This window comes from Cherax quadricarinatus, chromosome 53 (genome assembly GCF_038502225.1).
Source record: "Cherax quadricarinatus isolate ZL_2023a chromosome 53, ASM3850222v1, whole genome shotgun sequence".
Taxonomy (NCBI): Eukaryota; Metazoa; Arthropoda; class Malacostraca; order Decapoda; family Parastacidae; genus Cherax; species Cherax quadricarinatus.
The window spans coordinates 17,851,077-17,865,073 of NC_091344.1; the positions used below are offsets into that span (position 1 = coordinate 17,851,077).

General features: G+C 42.5%; 1 protein-coding gene across 1 annotated transcript in view; it reads left to right on the forward strand.

Moving 5' to 3' along the window:
• LOC138854262 (alpha-2-macroglobulin-like) overlaps positions 1 to 13,726 on the forward strand; it is a 67,761-nt gene extending 54,035 nt beyond the window's left edge. Inside the window, exons 3-5 of the mRNA XM_070096367.1 lie at positions 11,262 to 11,500; positions 12,198 to 12,311; positions 13,538 to 13,726. Coding sequence (XP_069952468.1) covers positions 11,262 to 11,500; positions 12,198 to 12,311; positions 13,538 to 13,702 — 518 coding nt within the window. The 3' untranslated portion in view covers positions 13,703 to 13,726. The remainder of the gene's footprint in view (positions 1 to 11,261; positions 11,501 to 12,197; positions 12,312 to 13,537) is intronic.
• Positions 13,727 to 13,997: the final 271 nt, after the last annotated feature.

The window sequence follows — 13,997 nt, forward strand, 5'->3', positions numbered from 1 at the left end:
GTTGCAGCGAGGAGAAGGCTGGAGGCAGTGGAGATGTCATGTCTGAGGGCAATGTGTGGTGTGAATATAATGCAGAGAATTCGTAGTTTGGAAGTTAGGAGGAGGTGCGGGATTACCAAAACTGTTGTCCAGAGGGCTGAGGAAGGGTTGTTGAGGTGGTTCGGACATGTAGAGAGAATGGAGCGAAACAGAGTGACTTCAAGAGTGTATCAGTCTGTAGTGGAAGGAAGGCGGGGTAGGGGTCGGCCTAGGAAAGGTTGGAAGGAGGGGGTAAAGGAGGTTTTGTGTGCGAGGAGCTTGGACTTCCAGCAGGTATGCGTGAGCGTGTTTGATAGGAGTGAATGGAGACAAATGGTTTTTAATACTTGACGTGCTGTTGGAGTGTGAGCAAAGTAACATTTATGAAGGGGTTCAGGGAAACCGGCAGGCCGGACTTGAGTCCTGGAGATGGGAAGTACAGTGCCTGCACTCTGAAGGAGGGGTGTTAATGTTGCAGTTTAAAAACTGTAGTGTAAAGCACCCTTCTGGCAAGACAGTGATGGAGTGAATGATGGTGAAAGTTTTTCTTTTTCGGGCCACCCTGCCTTGGTGGGAATCGGCCAGTGTGATAATAAAATATATATATATATATATATATATATATATATATATATATATATATATATATATAAAATATATAATAAAATACACACACACACACACACACACACATATATATATATATATATATATATATATATATATATATATATATATATATATATATATATATATATATATATATATATATACACGAGGGATGGAGTATACTCATCTTAATTAAAGTCTTTGGAAGAATTTTTAATTTATTTTTTCAATACGTTACTGTCATATTTAAAATCAATTTTAAAGAGCTTAAATATTTTAATGTTAAAGTGTTTTTTAAATATTCAAGCTCTTTAATAATTTTATGTTAAACGTGTATTTAAATATGACAATACCGTAAAGCAAAAATTACTTTAAAATACTTCCATAGAATCTTTGGGATGTGTATACTCCATCCTTTATAAAGTTGTGATAGCTTTCATTTAGGACAAACTGGAAAATCTCTTGCAACCAGAGTTAAGCATAAATATGCAATAACTACTGGACAAGAGTCCAGTGTTTTGTTCATTCATGTAAGGGACACAGGCCGCTGTGTAGATTGGACTAATGCCAAAGAATTACTTCCCTGTAGTTCTGTATTTCAACTAAATATTGTGGAATCATCCCTTATTAAGCGTGATGCACAACATATTTCAAACTCGAGTTCTGGAATCTGTAAATTGACAGTTATATAGTCCAGAATATTATTCGTAATATTAAAGGCAAAAATATTTTTCACAAAAATAGTGTGTTATTTGTCAGACGAACAGTTTAACTTCTGTAAGGCGTCACCTCACTGTAACATTTAAAATGTGCTTCTCTTGCCTCTTCTTCCTATTAATCTGAAGATGTGTGTAAGCAGATGAAAGCGCTCAGGTGCTTTTCCTGACATCAGTTATATACTATATAGAAAGCCCCTTGTTATGCAGACCATTTTGGGCAAATTAGTTTAATTTTGTCCCTAGTTCTGGAGGGATTGGTACCAAATCTGCACACAAAAAATCACTCCCCATGAAAGCAAAAGACTCGGCATGAGATGCAACATTCCCCCGATGAAAAACAGGGGCACCACGAGTACACTGAGAGACAACACAATAAGCGTCTGGAGCCCAAGACTGTTCACTTGCCTCCCAGCATACATAAGGGGGATTACCAATAGACCCTTGGCTGTCTTCAAGAAGGCACTGGACAGGCACCTAAAGTCAGTACCTGACCAAGCGGGCTGTGGTTTGTACGTCAGCTTGCGTGCAGCCAGCAGTAACAGCCTGGTTGATCAGACCCTCATCCACCATGAGGCCTGGTCTCATACCGGGCTGCGGGGGCATTGACCCCCAAAACCCTCTCCAGGTAAACTCCAGGATGTGACCCACACCTGTCGGTTAACATCCAGGTACCTATTTACTGCAAGGTGAGCAGGGACAGTAGGTGTCTTAGGAACCACACCCCTAATGTTTCCACCCATACACTAGCAACCGAGCTACAGTATGTGTTCATACATACTCCCCCTCTCCCACATATGCACACGCACACACAGGTGGAACCATGAGCTGTGAATTGACCCCTGCAACCACATATAGATGAGTACATGGGTGAGCGCATGCACACACAAATAAGGGCCAAGGAGTGAAAGGGGAGAGCAGCTGGGTGCAGATGGAGAGGGTGATAGGTCAAATGCAGAGGCACAACCATGCTACCAAAAGCCACTGGAAAAAACAAGGGAGAAAATGACCATGTATAGACAGGAACCAGAGTCACAGAGGGAGAGGCAATGGGAGGAGGAAAGGGCAAAATCACTGTTTATCCATGGGCTTCAGGAGAGAGAGGAAAGGACACACACTGAAAGACTGCATGCAGAAAGAAAGGAGATAGAGAACATCATCACAGAAATAGGTGAAGAAGACATGGACGAGACTGTGAATTTTCAGAGAATAGGGGGATGCTTGAAGGGAAGAAAACGACTGATCAAGCTGATTCTCAGGACAGAAACAGTGCGGAACAGGATCCTCCAAGAGAAACCACGGTTGAAATACTCGGAAGAGAACAAGAGGGTGTTCCTAGACAGAGACAGAACACAAACAAAACGACAGCAGCTGAAAGGAGCTAGGAAAGGAGCTAGTGAAAGGAGCTAGTGAAAGGAGCTAGGAAAGGAGACAAGGATGGAACCAGCAGAGGTCAATCAGAGCAGGACAGAGCAGCAAGGGCAAGCACACACAGAACTAACCTCAGAACCCCACAACCAATCACACCATCCCAACACAAACTACAATCCATGCTCACAGCTTCCACCCAACACCCAGCTATAGAATCCCACAGTATGCTACAAAGTCTCCCACCCTCACAGGCCCCCCAAACCGCAGTGTTGGAAAGGAAACTGAAGGTATGGTACACAAACGCTGATGGAATAACAAATCAGTGGGAGGAGTGGCATGAAAGAGTCAAAGAGGCATCAACGGACATCATAGCTCTCACAGAAACCAAGCTTACAGGTATGATAACAGATGCCATCTTTTCAACGGGATACCAGATCCTGAGGAAAGACAGAGGGAACAGGGGGGTGGAGTAGTGGCACTGCTGATCAAAAACCGATGGAATTTTGATGAGCTGGAGAGAGGAGACAGCGGAGAAGCAAGCGATTACATAGCGGGAACGCTTCACTCTGGAGGTCCCAAGGTGGTAATTGCAGTGATGTATAACCCACCACAGAACAGCAGGAGGCCGAAGCAAGAGTGTGACGAGAGCAATAGAGCGATGGTTGACACACTGGCTGCAGTGGCCAGAAGAGCTCATGCATGCAGGGCAAAGCTCCTGATCATGAGTGACTTTAACCACAAGGAGATCGATTGGGAGAACTTGGAGCCACATGGGGGCCAAGATACATGGAGGGCTAAGATGATGGAGGTGGTACTGGAAAACTTCATGTACCAACACGTAAGGGACACTACAAGAGAGAGAGGAGAGGATGAACCAGCAAGACTGGACCTAGTATTCACCTTGAGTAGTGCAGATATTGAGGACATCACATATGAAAGACCCCTTGGGGCCAGCAATCATGTGGTTTTAAGCTTCGATCATGTGGTTTTAAGCTTTGAATACACAGTAGAGCTACAAGTGGAGGGGGAAGCAGGAAGGCCAGGACGAATGAAGCCAAACTACAAGAAAGGAGGACTACACGGGAGTGAGGAACTTCCTGAACAGGGTTCAGCGGGACAGAGAACTGGCAGGGAAGCCAGTTAATGAGATGATGGAATATGTAGCAACAATGTGCAAGGAGGCTGAGGAGAGGTTTGTACCCAAGGGTAACAGGAATAATGAAAAAGCCAAGATGAGCCCATGGTTCACCCAAAGGTGCAGGGAGGGAAAAACCACGTATGCTAGGGAATGGAAGAAATATAGAAGGCAAAGGACCCAGGAGAATAAGGAGAGCAGTAACAGAGCCAGAAATGAATATGCACAGATAAGGAGGGAGGCCCAATGACAATATGAAAACAACATAGCAGCGAAAGCCAAATCTGACCTGAAGCTGTTATACAGCCACATCAGGAGGAAAACAACTGTCAAGGACCAGGTAATCAGGCTAAGGAAGGAGGAGAGACAACAAGAAATGACCGTGAAGTATGTGAGGAACTCAACAATAGATTCAAAGAAGTGTTCACAGAGGAGACAGAAGGGGCTCCAGAAAGACGGAGAGGTGGGGCACAACACCAAGTGCTGGACACAGTACACCCAACCGAGGAAGAAGTGAAGAGGCTTCTGAATGAGCTAGATACCTCAAAGGCAATGGGGCTGAATAACATCTCTCCATGGGTCCTGAGAGAGGGAGCAGAGGCCCTATGTGTACCCCTAACAACAATATTCAATACATCTATCGAAACAGGGAGATTGCCTGAGGCATGGAAGACAACAAATGTAGTCCCAATCTTTAAAAAAGGAGACAGACATGAAGTACTAAATTACAGACCAGTGTCACTGACATGTATAGTATGCAAAGTCATGGAGAAGATTATCAGGAGAAGAGTGGTGAAACACCTAGAAAGGAATGATCTCATCAACAGCAGCCAACATGGTTTCAGGGACAGGAAATCCTGTGTCACAAACCTACTGGAGTTCTATGACATGGTGACAGCAGTAAGACAGGAGAGAGAGGGGTGGGTGGATTGCATTTTCTTGGACTGCAAGAAGGTGTTTGACACAGTTTCACACAAGAGATTAGTGCAAAAACTGGAGGACCAAGCAGGGATAACGGGGAAGGAGCTACAATGGATCAGGGAATACTTGTCAGGAAGACAGCAGCGAGCCATGGTACGTGGCGAGGTGTCAGAGTGGGCACCTGTGACCAGCGGGGTCCCACAGGGGTCAGTCCTAGGACCAGTGCTGTTTCTGGTATTTGTGAACGACATGATGGAAGGAATAGACTCCAAAGTGTCCCTGTTTGCAGACGACGTGAAGTTGACGAGAAGAATTCATTCAATTGAAGACCAGGCAGAACTACAAAGGGATCTGGACAGGCTGCAGACCTGGTCCAGCAATTGGCTCCTGGAGTTCAACCCCACCAAGTGCTAAGTCATGAAAATTGGGGAAGGGCAAAGAAGACCACAGACAGAATACAGTCTTGGGGGCCAGAGACTACAAACCTCACTCAAGGAAAAAGATCTTGGGGTGAATATAACACCAGGCACATCTCCTGAAGCGCACATCAACCAAATAACTGCTGCAGCATATGGGCGCCCAGAAAACCTCAGAACAGCATTCCGACATCTTAAGGAATCGTTCAGGACCCTGTACACCGTGTACGTTAGGCCCATATTGGAGTATGCGGCACCAGTTTGGAACCCACACCTAACCAAGCACGTAAAGAAACTAGAGAAAGTGCAAAGGTTTGCAGCAAGACTAATCCCAGAACTAAGAGGTATGTCCTACGAGGAGAGGTTAATGGAAATCAACCTGACGACGCTGGAGGACAGGAGAGATAGGGAAGACATGATCAAGGCCGGATTAAGAAGTCTCCGGGCCCTAGGCTATTCAGATTGGCGGGGCTCCTTTGAGTTACGGGTAAGCGAAGCGACCCCTTCCAGCTTGGGGGTGGGGGGGGCGGTGTAAGCCTGTTTAAGGTCTAATTAAATACATTCTGGCTATTTAGATTAAATTTAATAGGGAAAGTACATCAAGACAACCATTTAGCAACTGCCATTATAACTATCTTGTTAAATCATGCATTTTAAAGAGAATAAACTCAAGACAGCATAGTATTACTAGATTAGGCTATTAAAGTAGTGACATCATGTACCTATTATATTCAGCATAACCACTACAGCACTATTATTCCCTTTATAAATCACTGACCATTATTGTTATCATTGCATCATGCATAAGACTATCGAATCATATAAACTCAAGAAAGTAAAGAATTGTTTATATTCACAGGCACTTCTTAAATAAACTTTTTTCTGGATTTCATATTGGCAAAATCATCAATTATATTCTGAAAATCAATATTTCTTGTTAGATCAGACTCAATGGTCAACAAGGCTAGGTTACACAATTTGTCTTGGCTCATTGTTGAACGGAGCTGGTTTTTCACTCTTTTCAAAACAGAAAATGAACGTTCTCCTTTACAGTTAGTAGCTGGAAGTGTTAGGTAAAGGCGATACACTATGTCAACATTAGGGAAGGTTTCTGAGATACCTGCATTTCTTAAATGTTTCAAAGCAGCTGAGGGTGCACATTTTTCAGGTGGAGCTTTAATCTGATTCATATACCCAGAAAAATGAACTATTTCTTCAACAAATGTGCCCTGAACATCTGCTGAAAGGTGTTGTTGCAACTTTAATGCAGCTTCTCTCAATTCTGCATCTGGCATAGTAGTAATTTTGAACAGAAATCCAAACTTGTCATTGAGATTCTGGTAGATTTCTTTTCTTTTCACCAATTCTGTAATCAGTGAATCCAGAATGATGAAGTATGTAGCTGTCTTACATTTCTGCCTTGGTAGCAACACAATTTCATTGTCTGGCTCTTCAAAATTGCGTTTCCTCTTCCTTGACCGCTGATGATCAGCCCGGTAACTGTAGTCTTTCACCAGCAGTTTAGCTTTCTCTTCAAACATTTCAAAAGCTTCATCATTGTGAAGTGAGCTTACAAATTCCACTAAGCCTGCATAGAGCTTAGCACAAGTAGCCATTTCAATTTCAATTTTCTGAAGTGTCTTGTTCGTAGCATTTAACCGTTCCAGTATACAGTCCCAAAGCACACAGAGTAAGGCCAATTCAAAATCTTTCAATTTTGATGCTAAGCTGGCTGCTTCGCTTCTTGTAGTTGCTGTCTGGTCTTCATCCTCTGCTATTTGGATAAAAGCAGAACGTATTTCAGCAAAGCTGTCTTTCAAAGCATGTGTTGCATCATGCTGCGCTGACCACCTTGTTGTTGATAATGATTTGATGACATCTCCATGAATGGTTGACTTGAGTATACTCCACCGATGCGTTGAAGCAGAGAAAAAATTAAAGAGTGCTTGTAAAAGTCCAAAAAATGAAACTGCAGTGACACAACACTCCGCAGCACATGACCCAACAAGATTAAGAGAATGTGCTGAGCAGGGCACATATTCAGCAAGTGGGTTGATTTGCTTGATATGGGCTTGCAATCCATTATATTTACCCGACATGTTACTTGCATTGTCGTAGCTCTGGCCACGGCAATCTATAATAGAGAGATCATGTTCAAGCAGAGTATCCAGTTCTACATTCATCATTGTTTCTCCATCATGGCCTGAAAGAGGAATGAATTTTATAAAGCGCTCTACAGGCTTACCACTGGAGTCGACAAAGCGAACAATGAATGTCAGTTGATCTGTATGTGAAATATCTGGTGTTGAATACACACTTATTGCAAAGTATTTTGCAGTTTTATTTTATTTTATTTCATTATTTATTTTTGTTTTGATTAATTTTTAAAAATCAATTTTACTCTCCAAACACTTGAACTTTTTAGGTAGGGACCCCTTTGCACTTGCACCATGTGCGAAGTCTTGGATGAGCCCCTGAACCCCTTGGACCGCGGGGCCCCCAAATGCACGGGGCCCTAGGCAAATGCCTAGTTTGCCTATGCGGTAATCCGGCCCTGAACATAACGATATACAAAATACTGAGAGGAATTGACAAGGTGGACAAAGACAGGATGTTCCAGAGATGGGACACAGCAACAAGGGGACACAGTTGGAAGTTGAAAACACAGATGAATCACAGGGATGTTAGGAAGTATTTCTTCAGCCACAGAGTAGTCAGGAAGCGGAATAGTTTGGGAAGCGATGTAGTGGAGGCAGGATCCATACATAGCTTTAAGCAGAGGTATGATAAAGCTCACAGTTCAGGGAGAGTGACCTAGTAGCGACCAGTGAAGAGGCAGGGCCAGGAGCTTGGACTCGACCCCTGCAACCTCAACTAGGTGAGTACACACACACACACACACACACACACACACACACACACACACACACACACACACACACACAAACACACACACACACACACACACACACACACACACACACACACACACACACACACACACACACACACACACACACACACACACCCACGAGCTAGGACTCGACCCCTGCAACCTAAACTAGAGTACACACACACACACACACACACACACACACACACACACACACACACACACACACACACACACACACACACACACACACACAGTCAAGAAATTAAGAGAAAGTGCAAAGGTTTGCAACAAGGCTAGTTCCAGAGTTAAGGGGAATGTCCTATGAAGAAAGGTTAAAGGAATTCGGTCTGACGACACTGGAGGACAGGAGAGTCAGGGGTGACATGATAATGACATACAAAATACTGCATGGAATAGATAAGGTCGACAGAGACAGGATGTTCCAGAGATGGGACACGGAAACAAGGGGTCACAATTGGAAGCTGAAGATTCAGATGAGCCAAAGGGATGTTAAGAAGTATTTCTTCAGCCACAGAGTTGTTAGGAAGTGGAATAGTCTGGCAAGTGATGTAGTGGAGGCAGGAACCATACATAGTTATAGGATGAGGCATGATAAAGCTCATGGAACAGGGAAGACCCAGTAACAGTCAGTGAAGCGGCAGAGCCAGGAGCTGAGTCTCGACCCCTGCAACCACAGTTAGGTGAGTACATACACACTAGTAGCAACCCGTGTAGTGGCGGGGCCAGGAACTATGAATCAACCCCTGCAACCACAATTTGGTGAGTACACACACACACACACACACACACACACACACACAGAGGGGAGGATGAACCAGCAAGACTGGATCTTATGTTCACTCTGAGTAGCTCAGTTGTCAAGGACATCACATACGGAAGGCCCCTTGGAGCTAGTGACCACATGGTTCTGAGTTTTGAATACATCGTAGATCTACAAGTGGAGAGGGTAACAGGAGTAGAAAGGGAAAAGCCAAACTATAAAAGGGATGACTAACAGGTATGAGGACCTTCCTGCAGGAGGTTCAGTGGGAAAGAGAGTTGGTAGGAAAGTCAGTAAACGAAATAATGGACTATGTAACAACAAAATGCAAGGAAATGTTTGTTTCCAAGGGTAACAGAAATAATGGGAAGACCAGAATGAGCCCTTGGTTTACCCGAAGGTGTAGGGAGGCAAAAACTAAGGGCACTAGAGAATGGAAAAATTACAGAAGGCAAAGGACCCAGGAAAATAAAGAGTTAGTCAACAAGTCAGAAACGGTTAGGAACAGATAAGGAGGGAGGCCCAGTGGCAGTACAAAAACGACAGCATCGAAAGTCAAATCTGACCTGAAACTGCTTTACAGCCACATCAGGAGGAAGACAACAGTCAAGGACCAGGTAATCAGGCTGAGAAAAGAAGGTGGGGAGCTCACAAGAAACGACCAAGAAGTACATGACGAGCTCAGCACGCGATTTCAGGAAGTATTTACAGTGGAGGCAGAAGGAACACTGGAAAGATAAAACAGAGGGGTACACCAACAAGGGATATACCAATAAGTGTTGGATGAAATACACACCACCGACGAGGAGATGAAGAAGCTCCTAAGTGACCTTGATACCTTATCTCAAAGGCTGTGGGACCAGACAACATCTCTCCGTGGGTCCTTAGAGAGGGAGCAGAGACAGTGTGTGTGCCACTAACCACAATCTTCAGCACATCCCTTGAAACTGGGCAACTACCTGAGGTATGGAAGACGGCAAATGTAGTCCCATCTTTAAGAAAGGAGACAGAAACAAAACACTAAACTATAGACCAGTGTCACTGACGTGTATAGTATGCAAAGTCAGGGAGAAGATTATCAGGAGGAGAGTGGTGGAGCACCTGGAATGGAAGGTTATAAACAACAGCCAGTATGGATTTATAGAAGGCAAATCCTGTGTCACAAACCTATTGGAGTTTTATGACAAGGTTACTGAAGTATGACATGAGAGGGAGGGGTGGGTTGATTGCATTTTCTTGGACTGCAAGAAGGCCTTCGACACAGTTCCTCGCAAGAGATTAGTTCAAAAGTTAGAGGATCAGGCACATATAACAGGAAGGACACTGTAGTAGATCAGAGAATACCTAACAGGGAATCAACAACGAGTCATGGTACGTGATGAGGTATCACAGTGGGCACCGGTGACGAGCGGGGTCCCAGGGGTCAGTCCTGGGACCAGTGCTATTCTTGGTATATGTGAATGACATAATGGAAGGGATAGACTCGGAAGTGTCCCAGTTTGCAGATAATGTGAAGTTAATGAGGAGAATTAAATCAGATGCAGATCAGACAGGTCTACAAAGAGACCTGGACAGGCTGGACGTGTGGTCCAGCAGCTGGCTCCTAGAATTTAGCCCTGCCAAATGCAAAGTCATGAAGATCGGGGAAGGGCAAAGAAGACCGCAGACAGAGTATAGACTGGGCAGCCAAAGACTGCAAACCTCACTCAAGGAGAAAGATCTAGGGGTGAGTATAATACCGAGCATGTTGCTGGAAGCACACATTAACCATATAACTGGTGCGGCATATGGGCGCCGGGCAAAACTGAGAATAGCGTTCTGATACCTCAGTCAGCAATCTTTCAAAACTCTATACACTGTGTACGTCAGGCCCATACTGGAGTACGCACCACCAGTTTGGAACCCACACCTGGTCAAGCACGTCAAGAAATTAGAGAAAGTGCAAAGGTTTGCAACAAGGCTGGTTCCAGAGTTAAGGGGACTGTCCTACGAAGAAAGGTTAAGGGAAATTGGTCTGACGACACTGGAGGACAGGAGGGTCTGGGGAGATGTGGTAACAACATACAAAATACTGCATGGAATAGATAAGGTGGACAAAGACAGGATGTTCCAGAGATGGTACACAGAAACAAGGGGTCACAATTGGAAGTTGAAGACTCAAATGAGTCAAAGGGATGTTAGGAAGTATTTCTTCAGCCACAGTAGCAGTCAGTGAAGAGGTGGGGCCAGGAGCTGAGTTTCGACCCCTGTAGCCACAATTAGGTGAGTACAATTATGTGAATACACACACCTACAAATTCACTTGAATACTTTCTTGCCAGTTCTCTTGCTTATTCTCTCACTGTCTCACATGTTTGTTCATTATTAAACTTTGAACTGAATTTATTTTACTCTGCAGGTAAAACTGAACTATGTGAAAAAGTGTTTGTTCCTCCACTGAGACGTGACAAGGGTCTGCTGGAAATAACTGGATCTTTAGGAGGGAAACAAGTCCAGTACAAGAAGGACATATTACTTGTTTATAAAGTTGCAAAGACATTCGTCCAAACTGATAAATTTCTGTATAAGCCTAATCAAGATGTCAGGTTCAGAATACTGACAGTAGTGGGACCCTTCCTCAAGATTTCAACTGATAAGGTAATTTATGCATTAACCCTTAAACGGTCCAAACGTATATATACAGTGGACCCCCGGTTAACGATATTTTTTCATTCCAGAAGTATGTTCAGGTGCCAGTATTGACTGAATTTGTTCCCATAACGAATATTGTGAAGTAGATTAGTCCATTTCAGACCCCCAAACATACACGTACAAACGCACTTACATAAATACACTTACATAATTGGTCGCATTGGGAGGTGATCGTTAAGCGGGGGTCCACTGTACGTTCATGCGCGTAGCGCCCCAAACGTATATATACGTTTTCTTTGTCATTCATTCAACATTGCCACAATAAGCCTGAGTCACCTAGACATGAGAGAATGGGTGTGCGCACTCACTGTGTGCTATATTAAAATAATTGGGGATGCCTGGGAACCATATGCTCTTTTTTTCCTTTTAAAAGAAAGGATTTTTTTTCCTCAAAAAATTTGGGGCGCTACGCGAGTGAACGTATATATACGTTTGGACCGTTTAAGGATTAATAATATTTAAGACAATATTCTGAGCTGTTAACTATGTATTTTATATTAAAAAAATTTGAATGAAATAAATTTCCTATTTAAGAGATAGATTTTAGTATTTAAATGTAATTACTTTATATCAATCTTTCACACAGAGCAACTCATAACAGTTGAGAAAAAAAATTAAGTTTTTCATGTTTTTTTTTCACCAGTATCCATTAATATGGGTAGAGACGCCATCAGGCAGTCGCATTGCTCAGTGGCGGGATGTTAACAATACTGGACTTATTCATCAATCTTTTATACTGTCAGACGAACCTGAAGAGGTAAGCTTACTGCACTTTCTCTAATTTAAGTTGAAACTTGCTCTTGTCACATTAATTTCAGCTCTTTTATTGCAGCACTTGAACCAAAATTGAGATAGTTTATAGAAAAGAGTAATGCAGCTCAGGTCTAATGGCTTATTAGTTTGTGCTTCGCTCACCTAGGTTAAAATGCCATGTTTCTGAACACTATCCTGAAAAATTGATTTGTGCAAAAATAAAATAAAAACAAAAATAACTGTGTGCACTATTCCCGTTGACTCGAGAGTTTTCAACAGTTGTGTATCTAGTATTTGAGGAGAGAGGAAGGTAAACATTTTTTGAGGTTCCTCAAAATACTGAGGGACTAATTACCTCATCTTATGTTCTACTGTCTTCCAATTACATATGTCCTTGAATTTGTACTGATAACACCACTGGATGGTGAAAAATCTACAATAAAGATACCCAGATGCTTCACATGTGTCTAATTCTTCGTCTTGTTGGTACTGTGTACCTTACACAATACTCAGGTTGCCGGATAATTAAAGTTAGTTCTGGGAGGCTAACTCGGAACCTGGGGTTGTGGAGGTCCCACCTCTTTCAGTCACTGTAGGAGCATAATTATTCAGACTCTCTAGTATTATCTAGCTAGGGAGTTCCATAGTTTTCAACAACAGATTTCAGGGCTGTAAAGTTTCTGCTTTGCCCCATCCGGTCCTCCCTTCGAGAGCAATCTTATTGTTTAAATGTGCTGATCCTGTCTATGGATCTTTCAGGATCATTATTCAGCTAAACAGGAGTTCTTTTGTGTCAAACACTTTTCAAAGATGCTGAAAGTGTCAGTAAACATTATATGCTAGTTTGCTCCACTCATCTAAAACTCGACTGCCAAACCAGTGCTTGTCTGTCTTTTTGACCAGCTTTAAGAGTGGGTTGGACATGAACATGAGTTTGAGGGGTTGGCTGTGAACAGGACCTGTTGAGGATGGGACAGAAGTTTAATTGCAGTATTACTTTTTCCCACTTTCATATGTACCTTCTTCAATTTAATTAAAGGTCATTTCAAGGACAACATCTCATTCTAATTCTTTTCTTATTAAGTTTTTGCATAGCTTGTGGAATTTTAGGTCAACAGAATGAAAGAAAAATAATTAAAAATTTCACGAAGTTCTATTTTTAAATTTCTGTATTTCTGTTTTATTAATTTCAAATACTATATGGAATCAAATAGTGGAATACTTTTTCAGGGTACATATAAGATCCATGTAAATCCACCTAATGGAGAAGCAGCAGAGGTTCGAACGTTTAAGGTTGAAGAATACGTTTTACCACGCTTTGATGTCACACTGGAGCCTCCTAATTACATCCTGGGAACTGATAAAAAGTTCAAATTCACTGTATGTGCAAGGTAAGTACACGAGAAACTTTGTAAAACTATTTAGAAGTAAAGTAATAAAATAAGATAAATTTGCTAATTAATAGTTTTAACTCTATCAGTTACATGAAGGTAATTTAGGGGATTTAGGTAATTCGACTCTGATAATTTGACTCCTGTAATATAACTCCTGGTAAAGTACCTCCTTGTTAATTTCATTCCCCTCAAAAAGAAATAAATTTTAAAAAGACCATTTATTTAAACATAATAAACAATTATGAATATAGAGAAAAAAATTTAAGGAAAAACAGAATCGCCTTTATTTATTTATA